Source organism: Leuciscus leuciscus (genome assembly GCF_965113295.1).
Source record: "Leuciscus leuciscus genome assembly, chromosome: 4".
Taxonomy (NCBI): Eukaryota; Metazoa; Chordata; class Actinopteri; order Cypriniformes; family Leuciscidae; genus Leuciscus; species Leuciscus leuciscus.
The window spans coordinates 52,912,806-52,933,885 of record NC_138728.1 but is presented as its reverse complement, the minus strand read 5'-3'; the positions used below and the strand labels follow the sequence as shown (position 1 = coordinate 52,933,885).

At 43.1% G+C, this 21,080-nt stretch overlaps 1 protein-coding gene across 1 annotated transcript in view; it reads left to right on the top strand.

Annotated features, from left to right (window-relative positions):
- Positions 1–20,801, top strand: part of LOC309497037 (tripartite motif-containing protein 16-like) — a 56,366-nt gene extending 35,565 nt beyond the window's left edge. The window contains exons 2-5 of the mRNA XM_082167298.1: positions 10,268–10,543; positions 18,567–18,596; positions 18,826–18,873; positions 20,170–20,801. Coding sequence (XP_082023424.1) covers positions 10,285–10,543; positions 18,567–18,596; positions 18,826–18,873; positions 20,170–20,687 — 855 coding nt within the window. The 5' untranslated portion in view covers positions 10,268–10,284 and the 3' untranslated portion in view covers positions 20,688–20,801. The remainder of the gene's footprint in view (positions 1–10,267; positions 10,544–18,566; positions 18,597–18,825; positions 18,874–20,169) is intronic.
- The last annotated feature ends 279 nt before the right edge of the window (positions 20,802–21,080 follow it).

Below are 21,080 nucleotides of genomic sequence, written 5' to 3'. Positions count from 1 at the left end.
CACTTTTCCAGCATTTTTCAAATATTGCCAGTGGGTGGAGTCAGGCTCAGACCAGGGGTTTAGTTACCCTTTAAATAAGTTAATAATGATAACGAGACTGTTTTTATCATGGTGATTTGTACTGAGGCTTCATTGATTTGCTCTTAAGGCTTAACAGACAGAATGAGAGAGATCGACTGAGCGCGTGCGATTACCTGCGTCTGTCTTTGAGGTCAAGTCAAGTCATATGCGTGAAAAGCTTTCCGTGTCCAAGGAAAGCGAAATATTTGTTGTGTCATCCTCTTAACATTTAAGGGTATTTACCATGAATGGCATCAGCGATAGCGCTGGTCGGCATTCCACAGCGCCAAAAAGCAGCGAGTCAGGAATTTAAACAATGCCATTTAAGCGTCAGCTTCAGCGTTACCCATGCGACGCATTGCTGGTCAGCTCAGCCTTGAAAAGTGGAGCTTAACAACTTGTTTCATTACCATCTTTTAAAGAATCAGCATTTTTGAACGTGTTTGTTGAATGAATGATTTAATGATTCACTCAAAGACAGTCCATTGCCGTAACAATGTAATGCGTGCTGATTGACAGCCTTCAATGCGCAGAGACTCTGTTTAGTTTCGGTTACTGAAAATGTAGGCTACTCGTTTTGCATGCTGACCACATGGTAAACCTATTTATAGCAACAAATAAATCGAAATATATCTAAATAAATAAATGCGATAATACCGCGCTATTGAGCCACTCAAAATTACCGCAAGGGAAATTCCTTCGCCGCGACAGCCCTAGCGTGGACTTCGGAGAGAGGTTGGCTGATTGCAAGGATACATAGAGTGCATACAGTTCCGCTTCATCCTTCACGAGAACTGAACATCCGAATTTATCAGCGCTTGCCTCAATCCTAGACTGTCCACTTCCTAAGGTGGAATTGTTGGGACGGGCGAACGATTGGAAGACGCCGGGGAGGAATTTTGAAGTCTCGCTAGTGGGGGCAAGGGCTGGCCTCGGCGTCTAGGCGAGTGTGTGACTGTTTGAGCAGGCAGGCGGCCTCGCGAAGAAGCCTGGGGCTCAGTTGTGATGTCGGGCGGAGAAGAAGTGGTCCTAGGATCGGCAGATTGCGGCTGATGATCCGGGGAGAAGTTAGACTCGTCGTCAGATAGGAAGAGCTGGTGCTGCAACATGATAGCACAAAGTGTGAACAAATATGCGGATAAACTGTCAAGGAACAGAGGTCGGTTCTGCTGTTATTTATCTTGTCCTGAGTTGATTACTGATTGATCTCCACTTGTGCTAATTGGGTTAATTATCTGCAACTGCTCCTCCCGAACCTTGTTAATAAAACATCATTTAAATAAAACGTACACAAACCTGTAATTCACTGAAGAAATACACCAAATCGGTTGCGCTGAGAACTCTCCAGAAGAGGATGCAAACATGACACAATTTATTAGTTATTGATTTACTAACTGATACTTAACACAATCATAAAATTCTATTAGTTAACCCTCTGGGGTCTGAGGGGTTTTCTGGGCCCTGGAGGTGTTCTGACATGCCCTGACATATGTGCTTTTTTCAGTTATTTATAAACATATTAATGGCAAAGGTGTAAATTCACTCTATATAGCACAAACAGGGCTACCATAATATGTGATCAACATGCATGTATATGTTTGAATTTTTAAGAGAATGTTTATGCGTGGTTATTGAAAAAAATAAAAATGAAAGTTCCTGAAATAAGACCACAAAACACATACTAAATATGTGTCCACAAGACTTTTGACTAATGGATGTTGTCGCTTCGAGTTCTGGCTTCAAAATTATGTGAAAATAGTCTCGCTTTATCGTTCACATAAAACAATACATTGATTTAAATTGTGTAAGACAGGTTTTGCTTGGAAAGCCAATATGCGAGGGGGGCGTGAACGAGGAGTTGTTTACACTTTATGCGTAATGACTTTCATTTTATCATATGTATTCATTAGTTTTAATATAGCCAACATTGGAACAGCTAACATCTTAGTTGATGACTTTATTTTTGACAAAAATTGTATTTTATATATATATCATCATATTAACGGCACAATTTTTTTTAATGCTCGATTAACGCAGCGCGTATTTTCTGTTTGACCCGTGGCCCAAAGCCTACACTGCAAAAAATGCTTTTCTTACTAAGTATTTTTTGTCTTGTTTCCAGTCCAAATATCTAAAAATTCTTAAATCAAGATGTATTTACTAGATGAGTAATATGACATAAGATATATGTCCTGTTTTAAGGGGGATTTAATCAAAATTAAGTGAGTTTTTGCTTAAAACAAGCAGAATTATCTGCCAGTGGGGTAAGGAAAATAATCTTGTTTTAAGATTACTAAAATAATAAAAAACTTGAAACAAGATTATTTTCCTTACCCCACTGGCAGATAATTCTGCTTGTTTTAAGCAAAAACTCACTTAATTTTGATTAAATCCCCCTTAAAACAGGACATAATATCTTATGTCATTTTACTCATCTAGTAAATACATCTTGATTTAAGAATTTTTAGATATTTGGACTGGAAACAAGACAAAAATACTTAGTAAGAAAAGCATTTTTTGCAGTGTAGTTGGAGAAATGGAGATACACAGTGTTGCCAACTTAGCGACATTGCAGACCCATTTAGCGATTTTTCCCTTCAACAAAGCGCCCACACCTTATTTAGTTTCTGAGAATCTACCGGTACCGCCGGTACTGCTCTCCCAGCACGCGCGCCTCTCTCTCTCTCGCTCTCTCTCTGCTTCTCGTGCTGGAGAGAGGAGCAGCGCTTTAATTCAGTTAAACACAGATATGATGTTGCTTCTCTAATTTTACATGCAAGTATAGCCGACATCGCAAAACAGATATTGTGTTTATCTTATGTGTATTTGATTTAATCAGACGACGGCTCGATTATCAGGATTTTTGTGCAGATTAACATCTTGGAAGGGAGAGCTGGTTATGTCTTAATGGGTCGCGTTTCAGTCACCATTTCATATTCATTCCGTTGTTTGACAACAGAAACAGTAAAATATACCAATGAAAACAGTTTTATTGAGAATTTAGCTTCATCAAAATGGGCACAGAGAGAGACAAACTATAATGTAGCCTAATAATAAATAATAAATGTACATTTAGCATTTTCAGAAGAGCTGCCCTGTCATGCAAAAATCTAAACATGTTTGTGTTAATTGCTCAGTGCAAAGAAAGAGAAGTAATGGGAACCTGGTATTTCTTTGTTCTTTCTACATGTGTCTAATAGACATGAACAAGTTCTTCCAAGTTCTTCCAGTATATATATACATGTACATATACATATATATATAACATATGAGCAGAAATTGCTAAACAAAAGCTTATTTGATGTGGCAGTATATTCTACAGTAAAAACTGTACCCAAATCTAGTCAACAAAATGTTGTCTTTCATATTTCGCCTGACTGTAACGTTGTTTTTATGAAATATTAGGGCATATAAATGTTAATTTGCAGTTTAATACATTGCTTATACAAATAGCCTACATTTTATTTCAACATATTTCAGTCGATTTTTACTCATCTCAGTATAGCAATACAGTTTGCTAAAACATCATCATTCATTCACACACAGAAACGTGATTCAAATTTAAACTCTCTTTTTGCGAGCTGTGGTAAACAGCGCACATCTCTGCCGTTCATTCATTCACACACAGAAACGTGATTCACTTGAGAAGGAAAAAAAACGTACTACAGTATTCCTCAGCTCAGCGGCATCCGTTGCTCCTCGAAATACCCGCACTTCTGAGGTACATTTTCCATTATAATTATTACGATAGTATTATTCCTCACAGCGCTGCGAGACGGTGTAAACAAGTACAATGATCTGATTAAACTTGTGTTTTCTCGAGCTGATATGGGGGCGTTCACAGGTTTGCGTGGATTGCCTCAGTCATTTGCGTTTGAATAGCGCGCGCTCTCCGTGGGCGGGGTCACATTAAAAATAATTAGATGAGATGAGAACGACTGACATCTCGCTCTTTTCTTACAGATTACATGAACTGAGAATATTTGTTTTTTATATAAATTACTTCATTTAAAAGAAGAGAATTCAAGCTCATGCCTGTGTGTCTGTATGTCTGTTTGACTGAGTATTCGCTGAGTTATTGTTCATTCTTCGGACGCGTTTAAGAATGAACTACACTGACAGAGAGAAATCAGAACTCGCATCATATTTATTTTTCTTTATTTGGCAAAAAGCACAACACTTTGTTTTTATTGTGAGTATACACAAAAATAATACACATTTAACAGAATCGATTGATGTATGAAACTTGTTTGTAATATCAAAGTCAACAGAGCAAAATTAATCTTTTGAACTGATAAAAAAAAAAGCGAGCTGGTATCGCCGGCGATACCGCCGACCCCAGGGGGTTAACACATCTTCCTTAGTAGTTAACAGTAATGACTTCAGTGTTAATGAAGAATTACCTACCTGTTCTTCATTAATTCCTTATTAGTTATACAGTAGGTAAGAAACAGTATTCTAAAGTGTTACCAAGTATTGATTTGGCACCAGTATCAGAAAAACCCCAAACGAGACCCATCCCTGTTAACAAGGTAAATGCGTTAAGATTGTAGCACATGGAAACCATTTTTTTTTCTGTCCATTATTGTAAGGGGAATTCAGAAACTTATCTGTTTGACTGAATTTATGTGAATTGATTATTGATGCTGTGACATTGTTTGAGTGATATACTGTATATGTGTGCCTGTTTTAATTCATGCAGGCCAGGTTTTGGATTTCCCTGTGTAGAAAACTAGCTCAGAAGAGCTAGCTCAATTATGTAATCAGTTCATCCAATGAACAGTAAGCATAATCAATTATTAATTCTATTAAATAAATGATCTTCCTGGCCAAGAAAGAATAACCTTTTCCAACTAAAGTAAATAAAGTACAAGCAGGGTAATACCATAGGTTTCGCTAGATCAAGATAGTGACTTCGATATGTGGCAAACACAGAGACAATAAAGCGTGGATATAATGGTTTAATAAACAAAACTATGGTAGGCTACACACACAACTAAACTAAGCAAAGATTGTATACAGAATCAAGAAAGTAAAGAAAAGTGAAGAAAGAGAGAGAAGAAAAGAGAATGGCAAGATTACCATCAGTTAACCACAACCTACGAGAAACATCAGAGAATCAGAGTCACCTTGAAGGGGCACAATAACTTATAAATGCATCTTAAGGCTGCGAACAGGTACTTGCATTGACTTCAGTTGCTGAACAAGTCCAGATGCAGGAGATTCTTGAGATTATTGATGATTTCACCAGGAGTGCACTGAAGCGTTCGTTTGGGTTCTTGGGGTGTCCCACATTGAATCTAAAGAAGTTAACTTGAAGATGAAGTTGCTGGAAGGAGACAGGAGAATGTTGTCTCAAAGAGATTGAGCTAAGATCTGACCTGATCAGACACTCTTAGAGGTCCTATCAGTTCACACCCATTTGGTGAGGTGACTAATCCAAGATGACCTGGAGAAAGTCTTTGTTCATCTTATCCCCATTTGCATGTTCATGCTGGCATGGAGAATTTGTGCCGTCTTTACACAAAAGTATGGTAAAAAGATCATGATGCAATTTATCATAACATGTTGTACACCATTGATTATTAAATCAAAAGAGGATTCTTTTGATACCAAGAAAGAGGGGATTTGAAGACGTTAATGCAGTGATACATCATCTTTGGAATCAACATTTGAAGTCACTCTAACATGTCTAAAGAATTATAACAAGTCATAACTAATAAAACATAGGGACATGCATAAACACAGGAGAAGAAATACTATAAACATTTTGGAAAGTTTGTGGGTCCTTTGTGTATTGGAAGTTTGTCTTTATAGTCTTTGACCAAATGGCTCATGCCGTCTGGCCTCTCTTGCTGAGGCTTGCAGACACAGTCTCTTGCTGAGAGCGCTCAGGAGAGCCGAGGTGATATAATAACGGCCTTTGAAGAGAACTGGTTCGAGGGACGATGACAACAGGAGAGGGGGAAGGTTTTATGATGCCTAGAGCATTTTGATTAAGTCCATTCGTTACACCTGAATATTCTTTTCTGGATGGAAGATGGCAAGCCACCCAGTTTGATTTCGGTGATCATTGACTGTTCCGTGCTGTCCAGTATTGTGGTAGGACCGTACATTAACTCAAAATCCATGGATTTCTCTTTACAGAACTTTCACTTGACATTGATTTAAGAAATTGCACTCCAAGCATTGGATCAAAAGAATCTAAACTCAGTGATCTGGATTTCATCGGACAGAACTGGTGAACTTAATTCATCAAACACCTACACACACACACACACAGGGTTATTGTAATTCTTTATTTTGTTATTGCTGTATTTATTACATATTACATTTTTGAATGCTATCTCTTTTGGTTTTCAGTTTTATTAACTGTTTAATTGCTGATTTTGGGGTTCCCTATACTTCTCATGACCGGTAACCCATGCTCTTATACGCACCGGATGCCAGGCCATTGGCCACACCATAACAAGTAGGAGGGGTCATAACCCTTCCTGCTACATATGTGTGCAACATGTTAATGAAGTTGAATTTGAGCTTTTAAAGCCTCGAACAGTGACGTTATCGGAATGCGCATGCATCGGAGGTTATAATTAGATGTGCCACAGGTGCATCGGCAGGTATAAGTTTGTCTGAAGAGTAGTCCTGGGACATCAGAAAACCAGAGGCAGTGGGGATGGTACAGAGGCGGGTAGATTTACGCACCCCATCCCGAGGCTGGGCGGAAGACCATCAGGACTTTTTGGAGATAATGGTCCTGAGGTCTTGTCTTTTTGGAGGCTGCTGAGCGCTACGAGCCAGTCCCCAGTCTTGATGAGGGGGATCGCGACTCACCACACTTTGTTTTGTGCCTCACGTTTAGAAGGACCGGGCAAGGCTGGGTGGCCCTGAGTGCGGGGAGGAAGGAATTGCACGAAAGCTTCCTCGTGTTTGTTCACCTCCCGAAACCTGCTGACGACTGTGTTCCCCGAGTCGCCAAACAGGCCGGAAGGTGAGATTGGGTTTGAGGGACGATGACAACAGGAGAGGGGGAAGGTTTTATGATGCCTAGAGCATTTTGATTAAGTCCATTCGTTACACCTGAATATTCTTTTCTGGATGGAAGATGGCAAGCCACCCAGTTTGATTTCGGTGATCACTGACTGTTCCGTGCTGTCCAGTATTGTGGTAGGACCGTACATTAACTCAAAATCCATGGATTTCTCTTTACAGAACTTTCACTTGACATTGATTTAAGAAATTGCACTCCAAGCATTGGATCAAAAGAATCTAAACTCAATGATCTGGATTTCATCGGACAGAACTGGTGAACTTAATTCATCAAACACCTACACACACACACACAGGGTTATTGTAATTGTTTATTTTGTTATTGCTGTATTTATTACATATTACATTTTTGAATGCTATCTCTTTTGGTTTTCAGTTTTATTAACTGTTTAATTGTTGATTTTGGGGTTCCCTATACTTCTCATTTTCCATTTGCATGGACAGAGTGTGTACTTACCCATACTAGGGTTACATAAAGGGGCTTTCGCACTGGAGAAACCCTTTCCTAGTTCCTAGAACTAATAACGGAAGAACGTCTCAGGTTACTTCACTGTAACTCTGTTCCCTGAAAAAGCAGGAACAAGATGCTGCGCCTGATTTAAGCACTATGGGAACGCTTAGGGACCATCTGTGAATATATGTGTAGCAGAGCGGGCGTGGGTTGACTCAAATTGATATAATTTCCGACTACGCCACCTGGGGAATTTCACCCCAAGAATTTAACACAACCTCTAAACACTGGCACACACAGGTTCTAATCACTGTTGGAATCAGAGACATAGGTAATGAAAAATATTTTATTAATTATTAAAGGTCCCGTTGTATGCCCCTTTTCACAAGTGTGTATGTGAAGTTTGAGCTCAAAATACCCAACAGATCTTTTTTACAGCATGTTTAAATTGAAATTTTTTGGGGCTCAGAAAAACGAGCTGTTTCAGTGTGTGCCCTAAATTTAGTTTATTGTACATCACACAAAAGATGAAGCGTCAGTTTTACTTCAGAAAATCACGGTAAGAGCTGAGTAAACACAGTAGCCTAAGTTATAAGAAGTGCGCAAGTAGCCAGTAGAGTTGAGGGAGCATTCCTGTGGGCGGAGGTTAGTCTAAACACGGTTCTGGTGATGTCACTAATGAAGGAAGTAGAGGGGTGTAGTCCAATCGAGCCGTTTTATGTAGGCGACTTCTGTTAAATAAAATATCTCGCTTGGCATTGAACTTTGAGCTTTATAATTTTACAGATATTATTTATACTCTAACAACAACATTACACACTAACTAAAGTTTGAAAAATGGGATCACGTAGAACGGGACCTTTAAAAGACATAATGATTATAAAAGGCATTGACCAGCAATCACTCTCATCTATTTGCTTAATTCTATCGTTGTCAGCAGAGGAACCTGGGCTTACCCACAGGGGCAGTCTCAAGATATCACCCTTATGAAAATTACTCTATTCACAGTGCACACACACTAACACACACTCAACGACTCATGTCAGAGAAGACCACGACACACAGTGAGGACGTCACCACCTAAATGGTCACTCGTCTGCCCCCGGGTGCCCAGGCCCTGCCAACAAACAAAAGAAAAAAAAAACATTATCAAGCAGTGATATGCAAAAAGAACAAAATAATATAACCATAAGTCACTAATACAATAATCAAACCAAAATAAACATACAAATTCAAAAAGATAAATCAACTAAAGAAATAAACAGGAGACAAACAAAAAACCTCAAAGCATATCACTGAGAACAGAATTTACTGGAAACAGTGCACTGGAACAGTTCGCTCGAGACGGTTCACTCGAGACGGTTCACTCGAAACAGAACACTCGAAACAGAACACTCGAAACGGAACAGAAGCACACTGCTTACTCCATAATAAACATACAAAAAGCTAACGTCAATGGCCTTGACCTATCTCTTTTTTCTGTTGTTTTCTCAGCCTCGCTGATAGCACTGTGATTTGTCATAGGAGATTTCATCTCTTAGGCCTCCTTTTTGCCCTTTCCATCTCATAACTTACAAGTCTACATTCTCTCGCCATTATCACTAATCCCACGACCATCATGGCATCCTCAATTCTCCAGTTGTTGATGTTGTTGAATGCCGTGCTGTCGGCTGGCTTACATCAGGGGAATGGCCCTATAGGATAACTATATATAATGTCCCTATAGTATAAATAGTTTTTGGGGAGCCACCCTGGTGGCTAGTTCCTATAACTACCCAGTGCAAAAGTCCCTCCTCCTAAAATGCCTATAAGATACCATGTAAAGTTATGTTAGATTAGACTAGTTGGAAGAACTGCAGCCACGTCAACGCAAAGTCCTCAATAAAGAATAACTTCTTGAACGTGATCCCAACGTCTCCTGGTTTCTGCTTTGAAGAAGGAAAAGTTTACAACACTACCCACATTCAAGTGTTTATAAAAAAAAGATTGGATGAAGTTAAAATAAAAAACTTTTTTTTTTATTATTTAAATCAGAGGGTCTGCTCTTTCTTTTGATATACCGGTATTGCATGTTCAGATATTCATACAACATGATTAAAAACCCTGGCGGTGGCTAGCAACTTTATTTTTTCTACATGCTGGCGGGGAAAGAGTTCTTTAAAGCAGGGTTCACCAATCTCGGTCCTGGAGGGCCGCTGCAGAGTTTAGCTCCAACCCCAATTAAACACACCTGAACCAGCTAATCAAGGTCTCACTAGGCATACTAGAAACTTTCAAACAGGTGTGTTGGAGCTGGTTGGAGCTAAACTCTGCAGGACAGCGGCCCTCCAGGACCGAGATCGGTGAACTCTGTAGGCAAGGGCGTGGTGAGCTGGTGCCCTCTGACGTCACAGGGCACCACAACTTCCAATAGGAAAATTCAACTGCAATAGCCACCGTTCAACCTGAAGAGGGCAGCACTCAGGCATTTTACACCATATATTGTAGAATTAAAACACTTTATACCCAAATGTCAAAAAGCATTAATATGTATTAATAATGTCAGCATTAATAAAGCCCCAGTCTTACAGATCATTAACTAAAAAAAGTTGTTTTAGGGTTTAGTTACCCTTTAATAAAACTAAAAGGCAATAATTTAATATTTTAAAAGTAATTATAGCTGTTAAACACAAAACAGATGACTTTGTGTATCTTCTTGTCCTGCAGAAGTGAATCAGTGAAGGATGATGGCGTCTGTTCCAGAACTGCTTCTGGATGCTCTGGATGATCTAGACACAGAGGAACTGAAGAGGTTTAAATGGCGCTTAAAAGATTGTGAGGGCTTTAAGAAAGCTGATCTGGAAAATGCAGACCGACCTGACACAGTGGATCTGATGAAGAAGCGTTTTGGACCAGAAAAAGCTGTGAAGATCATGGTGGAGATCCTGAGGAAGATGAACCAGAATCATGTGGCTAAACAGTTAGAGAACAAACACAAGCAAGGTAACAGGTTAAAACAGTGGTTCAGCATAAAGGGAAAAGAGGCCATTTCTATGGCGTTCAAGTGCATGATTAGCTGTTGGCAACTCTTCCTTTGTAAAGTGGCACCGAAAGCCAATTCCACTGACTCTTTCTCCTTCAGACCATTGGCTTATCACCGTCTGAACAAGCCAGACATAGAAGTTTCTTCACCATAGAAAACCTCTTCAGAAGCTGCTATTGTGAACGTGCCGCTCCGCTGCCGTGTTCCCGCCGGGAACACGTACAAGAAGCTGAGCTCGTGAGGCGCCGTCGAAAGAGCTCACTGCAGACACTGATTATATATTGCTCACAAAAATATTTATATTTGAAAACGCCAGATGTTTTTAAAGGGAGGGTGTGACATCACACTTGCAAAAAATTATCTTGTTTTCCGTTTGAATTAAGATAATTTTTCTTATTTTCCATTTGAATTCAGTTTTTTCCCTTCCCCATTGGCAGATAATTTAGCTTGATTTAAGAAAAAAACTCAATTTTGATTGACAGAAAACAAGATATAATTTCTTATGTCATTTTACACATCTAGTAAATGCTTCTTGATTTAATTATTTTTAGATATTTGGACTAGAAACAAGACTAAAATACTGCGTAAGAAAAGCATAAATTGTTAAAATGTATATCTTATAAAAGTTAATTACAAATGAATAACTACTGGCTTTCAGCCTAAACTTTGCTTTGCTGATGTGTTTGTGTGGTTTAATGTCTGTTGCAATCTCTGCCTCCCTCTGGCTGCTGTTGACAAAAAGAAACGCGTATGTGTGACGAAGTGAGCTTTTGGGTTTCCGTAGTGAAAAACAAAAAGCATAGCGGAAAAAAAAGGTTTACGGTGCGAATGTAGTAGTGACGCAGTCGATAATTTCCAGTTGAATGCTAGCAAGAAAAGTGCCTTTTATGCCCGTCTATGTGTACCACTGCACTGTGAGTAATAAAGCCCGAGTTCATTGCTGCAACCATCCGACACTTGACTGTTTTGTGCTTCGGCTCTGTTAGCCCGGACCACTATTGGCAAGTTACCTGCCACGAGCCAAGTTATTATGTTGAGACCAGCTCGCTCCCAACCACGGTTCGGAGCGTGGAAGCTGTAAAGGTAACACTGGGGGCTTCGTCCGGGATCTAACAAGCAAAAAAAAAAAAAAAAAAAAAAAAAAAAAGGTTCATCGGGCGCGTAATGACGGCGCTCGGGGCTCGAGCTAATGCTAGCGCTAGGACTACGAGGTCTGTTGAGATGGAAACCCCAAATGTAAGCACCAACCCGTTTTTAACGGATATAAGAGACATTAATGTGGACTCAGTTAATCACGGAGACGGCCGATATGCCGACAGCACCAACCCTTTCGCGGCTGGCACAGAACGAACGTTAGCCGCGGACGGCGCGATTGTTTACGGCCGGATGCCGTCATTCAACCTAGCTTCGCCCCCCACACCACCGTCATCACGGTTGACTAACCCGTTCCTAATGCCCGTGGAACCTCAGGATAAAACAGATGGTGAGTCCACATACTTTTATCAGCAAACATGTGACTGTTCAAAACGTGTGACATCCAGCTCAGCTGCAGCTCCATCGTACAGTTTGAAAAATAGCCCCACTCCAACGTTTGCCCTTCGCAGTGCAAACCAGCTAGCTAACCCGTTCACTTTCATGAGCTGTACGGCACAAAACCCATTTTCCCCGGCCCACGCATTGCTCTCCCAGTTCACTTCGACACCTTTTCCACCCTGCATGCCCCGGCCCGTGGAACGTAGTAGAGTAATAAGCTATGAAGATGACTATGCCTCACACTGTGATCGATATCAATATGGTCAGTCAGCTGTGCAAAGGGCCAAGTCGGCGCCACATATATCACACAAAGAGCCAGATGTTGAAATAATGGACACTAGTGATGATGAGTATTATGGGCATAAAGAGAGAATTCCAATATTAAAGCCAGGCCATTTCGATGGAACGGGCTCCTGGAAAGACTTTATTCACCGATTTGAAAGCTGTGCGAGGGCAAACCATTGGTCAGAAATGACAATGGCGGTTCAACTGAGATTCAGCCTGACTGGCGCAGCTGGAGCTATCGTCCATAAAAACCCCAGATCTGACCGCTGGAGCTACCGGCGGATTGTGACTGAAATAGAGACCGCCTACGGGCCGCGCTCTGACCATGCGGCAGCCATCGGCATTGAACTGAGACAGAGAGTTAGGGGGCAAAACGAAGCCTTACACCTATTAAGGGATGACATATACGAGAAAGTGTCCATTGTGTATGCTGACCGTACAGAGCTGGAGCAGGACGCCATCAGTGTGGAGGTCTTCACCAACGCCCTGGCCGACCCTGAAGTGGTGCAAAAACTACTGGAGAAGCAGCCGCGCACCCTATCCAGAGCGTATGACATTGCACACAGCTACGAGACTACTAAGAGGGCCGCCAGAACGGTCACACAGTTCATGCAGCCTGGCCAACGTGGTTTCGTAAATCAGAGAGCCAGGGCCGCCACAGTACGTGAGAATAGCAGCAGGTCAGCTTGCGTGGAGCCAGTGGGGGTAGCTGTTTGTTCCATCGACTCGCCAGAGAGGGCTCCAAGATTTAATCAGCAGCGGCGCCAGAAGAGAGACACAAATGTCAAAATGCCTATGGGGGATGTCCAATGCCATAACTGCTCCGGTCTGGGGCATATCCAGAGGAACTGCCCTTCCCCCCGTCGACCCAGACAGCAAGGCTGGACAGTCAATAAGAACACAGCACCCGACACAGGTAAAGTGGTCACCTGTACTGCGAGTCAGGAAGATGACATGTGTGTTAAGATATGGATATATGAATTGGAAATGTGTGCTCTGCTTGACTCTGGTGCTAGGAGGAATGTGTTGCCCCTCCATGTCTTTAACTCCATTCCCACAGAGTCCAGAACCCCAATGGAGCCATCTGTCGCACAGGTCCTGCAGGGTATCGGCCCCAGTGGTTTGGCAGTGCTGGGGGAAGTCAACCTACCAGTACAAGTTGGGAGCAGAGCTACCAATGTGAACTTTATTATTGCCGACACAACAGAGAACACAGAGGTAATTCTGGGGCACCCTTTCCTCCATCAGACAAGTGCCCAGCTGGACTATGGTCGCCGTGAGATAACCCTCTTCGGTGAAAAGGTACCTCGTTTTAACCCAAGCCATCAGTCCCGGGTGCACATTGTCAGAGTGGCCCGCACAACAGTGTTGGAGTCTGGGTGTGAGTATGTAGTGCCTGGCACCGCCCATCTGCGCTATGCTACTGAGGGAGACCTGATGCTGAGCCCAACCAAGGGTTTCATAGAAAAGCACCATGTTCTTGTGGCTCACATCGTCGTACAGGCGCAGCGGTCAACCAATGTGCCCATCAGAGTCTTTAACCCTGGTGCCCTACCTGTCACCTTGAAGAGAGGTGCTGTGGCGGGGATTCTACAGCCAGCCACGGTGTTGGGGAAGGTGGAGCCCCAGCCAACCTTGGCCCCACCGGCCCTTGAACCTACTAACTCTGTCTGTGCTTCTTTACCGACCCACCTGCAGGTCCTGTATAACGAGAGCTGTGGTAGTCTGTCCAAGGGCGACCAGGAGAGGTTGGCCCGCCTGCTACGGTCTTACAGTGATGTCTTTTCCTCTGGGCCCACTGACCTGGGCCGTACGGGACTCGTGCAGCATGATATCCTCACCACCCCGGGTCCACCTGTGAAACAGCAACCACGCAGGATGGCTAGAGACAAACAAACTGCAGCAGACCAGCAGGTGCAGCAGAGCCTGGACACTGGTGTGGCCCAACCCAGCAACAGCAGCTGGGCTACACCAATCATTATGGTCAGAAAGAAGGACGAGACCTTGTGGTTATGTGTCGACTACAGGCCCCTAAACGAGAGAACCATAAAGGATGCTTATCCACTGCCCCGCATCCAGGACACCTTAGACACACTGTCCACTGCCAGGTACTTCAGCACGCTGGATTTAACATCAGGGTACTGGCAGGTGGAGATGACGCCGAGAGCCCGAAAAGCTGCTGCTTTCTGCACCCGTAAGGGCCTGTTTGAATGGAACGTGATGCCTTTCGGACTGTGCAACGCGCCGGCCACGTTCCAGAGGCTCATGGACCGTGTCCTGGTGGGGCTGCAGTGGGAGACCTGTTTGGTCTACCTCGACGACATCATTGTCCTGGGGCGGGACGGAACTGAAATGTTGGAGCGACTGAGTCAAGTGTTTGACAGACTACGCGCAGCCAACCTGAAACTTAAACCGTCAAAGTGTGTCCTGTTCCGAGAGCAAGTGGCTTACTTGGGGCACATTGTCTCCGCCAAAGGTGTCGCCACCGACCCCCAAAAGATCCAAAAAGTGGCTGGGTGGCCCGCACCCCAAAACGTATCTGAAGTGCGTCAGTTTATCGGCCTGGCATCGTATTACCGACGCTTCGTTAAAGATTTCGCCTCCGTTGCCAAGCCCCTCCATGAACTGACCAAAAAGTATGCACGTTTTAACTGGACGGACGAATGCCAGGAGGCGTTTGAACAGCTGAAAAGCCGTCTGACGTCAGCACCCGTGTTGGGTTATCCCCTCGACAGTGGCCAGTTACTCCTCGACACGGATGCCAGTGACTGGGGAGTTGGAGCAGTCCTCTCCCAAGTGCAAGAAGGTGTGGAGAGAGTACTCGCTTATGGGAGCAGGAGATTGTCAGCCACTGAGCAAAACTATTGCACCACCAGACGAGAACTTCTGGCAGCTGTCGAATTCACCTCTCATTTCCGGCAGTACCTGCTAGGGAGATCATTCATCATACGGACTGACCACAGCAGCCTGCGTTGGTTGACTCGGATGAGGGAGCCCGAGGGCCAACTCGCTCGCTGGCTGGAAAAACTGGCAGAGTACGACTTCCAGGTGATCCATCGTCCAGGGAGACACCACCAAAATGCAGACGCGCTCTCCAGAAGACCCTGCGGGATGTCCTGCCCATGCACAGTGCCAGAGCCTAGCCTTCATAACCAGCTTCAGCACAAAGGGATTCAGTGCAACATGGCAGAGAGTCCAGCTGCAGAGGATGCTGGGGAAACTCCTGCAGAGCAACCTCCAGTGGGGGTAGTGGTGCCCAAAGGTAGCTATGGAGGCAGCCCTGCAGTCGAGCCTAAGTATCTTCCAGTGGGGGTAGTGGAAGCTGTCAGTGACAACCCAGCTGCCTCTTCGTTCCGTCCAGGTGTCTACAGGGTCAGTGAGCCAGCCCAAACCAACCTGTTCAGTGGTTGGACCAGGGAGGAGCTAATCAGTGCCCAAGAAGCTGACCCAGATATAGCACCAGTAAGGAAGTGGATGGACAAAGGGATGGGCAGGCCATCCTGGGTTGACATAGCACCCTACAGCCCTGCCACCAAAGCCTACTGGTCACAGTGGAAAAGGCTCTACCAGAAAGACGGAGTTTTATTGAGGAAGTTTTACTGTACGGATGGAAGGGTGTTCTATCCACAGATCCTGCTGCCTCAAGAGTACCGCGTCTCAGTGACAGAACAATTGCATGATGGCCCAGTCGGTGGCCATTTTGGAGGAGAAAGGACCCTCGCACGTCTCAAGGCCCGGTACTACTGGTACAATATGAGAGATGACGTCACCCTGTGGTGCCGTACTTGCACCAGCTGTGCAGCGAAAGCCCGCCCCAGGAAAACACCTCAAGCCGCCATGGGCACAGTGCGAGTTGGTGCCCCCTTTGAACGGATCGCAGTTGATTTAATGGGACCATTAAATGAAACTGAAAGGCACAACCGCTACATAATAGTAGTACAGGACTACTTTAGCAAATGGGTGGAAGCCTATCCTGTTCCCAACGAACAAGCAACGACAGTGGCTGAAAAGATTGTTTCCGAGTGGGTGTGTAGGTACGGAGCTCCACAGTGCCTACATAGCGACCAAGGTACCAATTTCGAGTCGGCTGTGTTCCAGGAAATGTGTGAGCTGCTGGGAATCGACAAGACGCGGACCACGCCGTTTCGCCCACAGTCAGATGGCCAAGTAGAGCGTTTCAATGCCACCCTGCAGAAAATCATAGCCACCACTGCGGAACGATGTCATTGGGACTGGGACATTATGACACCATATGCAGTCATGGCTTACCGCGCTACTAAACACAGCTCCACGGGCCTGACGCCTAATATGATGTTGTTCGGACGGGAAATTACAGAGCCAGTGGATCTTGTTGCTGGGCTGCCACCTGACCCAGACAACACTACTACCCCTCCATCTTATGTTGTACAGCTCAGGAAACGGCTCGAGCTATCTCACCAGTTGGCCCGAGAGGCGCTGGGAAAATCTGTGGAGCGTGCTAAACGACAGTACGATAAAAATGTTTGCAGAGTCCAACACAAAGTCGGTGATGCAGTATGGCTCTTGGTCAAAGGCACAAAGAGAGTACAGAATAAAGTGCGAAAGTTCCTGCCTTCCTACGAGGGCCCATACTTCGTCGTTGGTGTACTGGACGATTTGGTCTATCGGATTAAAAGGGGCCCGAGGACAAAGATGAAAGTCGTTCATCACGACAAACTTAAAGCTTTCCATTCCAGGACAACACTTGACAATGACTGGGTCTTTCAGGAGGCTGAAACGTGGGCACCAGTGGAGGCACCACCCCCGTTGTCAGACCCCAGCTCTTCAGAAATCATTATTAGCCCCCTTGACCTTTGGGGCGAATCACCAGAGGCAGAGGACCCTGTGGTGGGTTCCCTTCCGGGTCTTTTCTCTTTACCACCATCATCGGCAGCTTCACCGAGCAGCAGCCAGCTCCCTTGCCACCCCGCTGAGCCTTCACTAATTGAGGCTGGGACCCAGCATGAGGCAAGGGGACAAGCTGCTCGCCCTGTTTTGAACTCCACCCCTCGGCGTCAACCCCGGAGGGTCCGCAGAGCTCCTGACATGTTTGGTGACTGGATTGGTTATTGAGCACATCTGCCTGAGGTTGGGTGTAGGCGGATCGCTGCCCTCCTCAGAGGAAAAGAGTTCCAGTAAAAATAAAGACAACAAAACAAAAGAGTTCATGTGTTGTCAAAACAAAAGAGTTCCAGTATTGTATCATTACAAAAGTAACTTGTTTATGTTGTTAAAAATGTGAAGATAGTTTGGGCTTAATATAATTGTTTACTATCAACAGTCGGTAATTTGGATACTAATGGGCTACATAGTTTTGTTATAGCATCCTGGGTATGTTTACTGCTAAGAACTTAGTTTAACAGAATATTTTGCTTCAGTTTTGCACTTGAAATCCTGCACCCCTGGGTAATTTTGCGCTAACTTTGGGTTGAGTGGTTAAAGTAATAGTCCCATTTTTCTCAGGGAATGTATAAGTGTCATGTCTACATTGCCTAGAACATTTGCTTACATGCGAAGGAGTATGCAAGATGCTTTAATGGACGTTGCCTCTTCACCTTAACTTTCCACTGGAGGAGGGTCCTTCAAGGACTGTGGGAAATACGGGTCATGGTTGGGGATGTTTGTATTATGACTGTCTAATTAATATTTCCCTGTGTACAGTGTAATGATTCTGGAGATATGTTAAAGGTTTAATCATTCTCCAGAGTGGGGGTAGTGTTGCAATCTCTGCCTCCCTCTGGCTGCTGTTGACAAAAAGAAACGCGTATGTGTGACGAAGTGAGCTTTTGGGTTTCCGTAGTGAAAAACAAAAAGCATAGCGGAAAAAAAAGGTTTACTGTGCGAATGTAGTAGTGACGCAGTCGATAATTTCCAGTTGAATGCTAGCAAGAAAAGTGCCTTTTATGCCCGTCTATGTGTACCACTGCACTGTGAGTAATAAAGCCCGAGTTCATTGCTGCAACCATCCGACACTTGACTGTTTTGTGCTTCGGCTCTGTTAGCCCGGACCACTATTGGCAAGTTACCTGCCACGAGCCAAGTTATTATGTTGAGACCAGCTCGCTCCCAACCACGGTTCGGAGCGTGGAAGCTGTAAAGGTAACATGTCACTGTATTTTCATTCTGATCTCTTTCTCTCTCACACAGCTCAGGTTCTTGGAGCCAGTTCAATGGAGGGTAAATATTAATTTTTTAATGTGTTATTTTTATACAGTCTGAAATTAGTTATGCAAGTAATCATTTGAACTAAATGTTGTCTTTTCAAGTTAGGATACTTGCAATTCCTCCCATTTTCTCCATCTAATATCATCTAGAACATCATATTAGAAATGTGTTAGGAATTGATTCAAGGATCATTTTTTCTTAAGATGATAATCACACTCTTCATGTCTGTTGATTTCCACAGTAACTTTCACCAACACTGTTCCCAAGACCAGGAATGACTTCCTACAGTGTAAGTCACTAATGCTGGGTACACACCAAAAGATTTTTTACATCTTATAAGATTTTCAAAATGTGATAGACCACAAACATGAGGACAAAAAATCCTAGATTTAAGCGTTTTGCTCCTATAGTGTGTGGTGTGCCATGATGTGACAAAGACAGCACACCATACACAAACAGATTTTCTACCAGAGTCTCGACTATGAACACAGGGAATCTCGCAAAATATCGTGAGACTTCAGAATAAGCATGACGGACAACATGCAGGAAGAAATTGCGATAGTGTTTGGAATGATTTTCACAGAAAATTCACGTGAAAAAACCATTGTACCCACCATTATATATAACCTTTTATACAGAAATATATTCATTCTTTATTGTCTTTATTTTTTCTTTATTGGATTTAATGTCTCTTTAGAAAAAGTTATTTAATCCCTCTAAAGAACCTCACTGATCCCTTAACACTCAGCTTTTTTTTCTTTTTTTTTTAAATCTTTTTTTTTATTGATTTTAAGAATTACAATTACAGTCAGGGGGGTACAAAGAGTAAAGCCGATAAACAAACATAAAAGACGTATAGCCTACATAAACAGTGACAAACTTAAAAGTTAAACAAAAATTTGAAAATGTTTACAGATTGAAACGCACTTTGCAGCTTTCTTATTTTTCAAACCCAATATTGTGTTTAGGTATTGTAAAATTTCTGCACTTAAAATGAAAAACAAAGGCTTGTTTCCTCGAAATTTACACTTATGAATACTAAATCTTAACATTAAGCTTCCTGCAAGTGTGTGTGAGAATGACCGTGTCTTCCATCATCTCGCTTTCTGATTGGATATTGTTTTGTTTCACGTGATAATCTCCAGAGCGTGCGCGCGTTTGTCCTCGGGGTTCCCCCCACACATCAGGATTTCTGATCGTAAATATTAAACATGTTTAATATTTACGATTCGCGATCGGAGCGGCTCCGACGTTCTTCCGAGCAGGTTCGGACACACCTCACACCAAGGGAAAATCTGATAAAATAATCTGTTAAACCATCAAGATAATCGGGACATAGCTAGGATTGTCGGAAGGGGGGAAATCGGCCCAAAATCAGCCCGATTATCTTTTGGTGTGTACCCAGCATAAGAAAACACGCAGAAAAACTCACTGAGTGTGTTCATGATAAAACATGATAGAAGAGGTTTTTTAAAGTTGATCATGTAAATGATGATTAATCTGTACTGGGAACCTGCTGATATACTGAACATGAAGAGATTCATAATTCATAATTCCTACTTGTGATGTGTTTTCTCTCCATCAGATTCCCATCAGCTCACTCTGGATCTGAACACAATGAATAAACGCCTCCGTCTGTCTGAGAGGAACAACGTGATTACTGTCACTGACACAGCCCAGTCGTATCCTGATCATCCAGACAGATTTGATGAGTGGGAGCAGGTGTTGTGTAGAGAGAGTATGAGGGAAAAACGCTCTTACTGGGAGATTGAGTGGAGTGGACGTGTGTATATATCAGTGTCATATAAGAGCATCAGCAGGAAGGGCCGGGGTATTGAGTGTGTGTTTGGACGTAATGATCAGTCCTGGAGTTTGTACTGCTCTTCCTACAGTTACTCATTCAGGCACAATAACATAGAGACTGAACTCCCTGTAAAGCCCATCAGTCGTAGAGTAGGAGTATATGTGGATCACAGTGCAGGAACTCTGTCCTTTTACAGCGTCTCTGACACAATGAGCCTCATACACACAGTCCAGACCACATTCACTCAGCCGCTCTATCCGGGGTTTACTGTTTATAAAGGATCGGTGAAACTGTGTTGATGTATCAGAATAAGATTATTGAGTCTCTTCATTACATTATTACTACAGCTGAACAACTGTCACTGGAATAACATGTCAGAATTAATGTGTGTAATAAATCTTCATTTACACAAACATCCTTCTCATTATAAGAAAATTATCTATTGAAACCAATCTGCAAGATGCAATAAAAAATTGTACAAACACCTTCAAGAAAAAATGAGCACTTGCACAAAACTAACTTTCACATGCTAGGGAAAACATGTAAACAAATAAATCAAATGAAATAAACATTGTCAAGATTATGTTTAGTTTCAATGTGTTCTTGTTAATATGTCTGTTCCTTGAGTTTGACCTTTATTACTCCCTGTTAGATTCCTTATTTACTGATTATTGGCACCTGTGTCTCGTGTC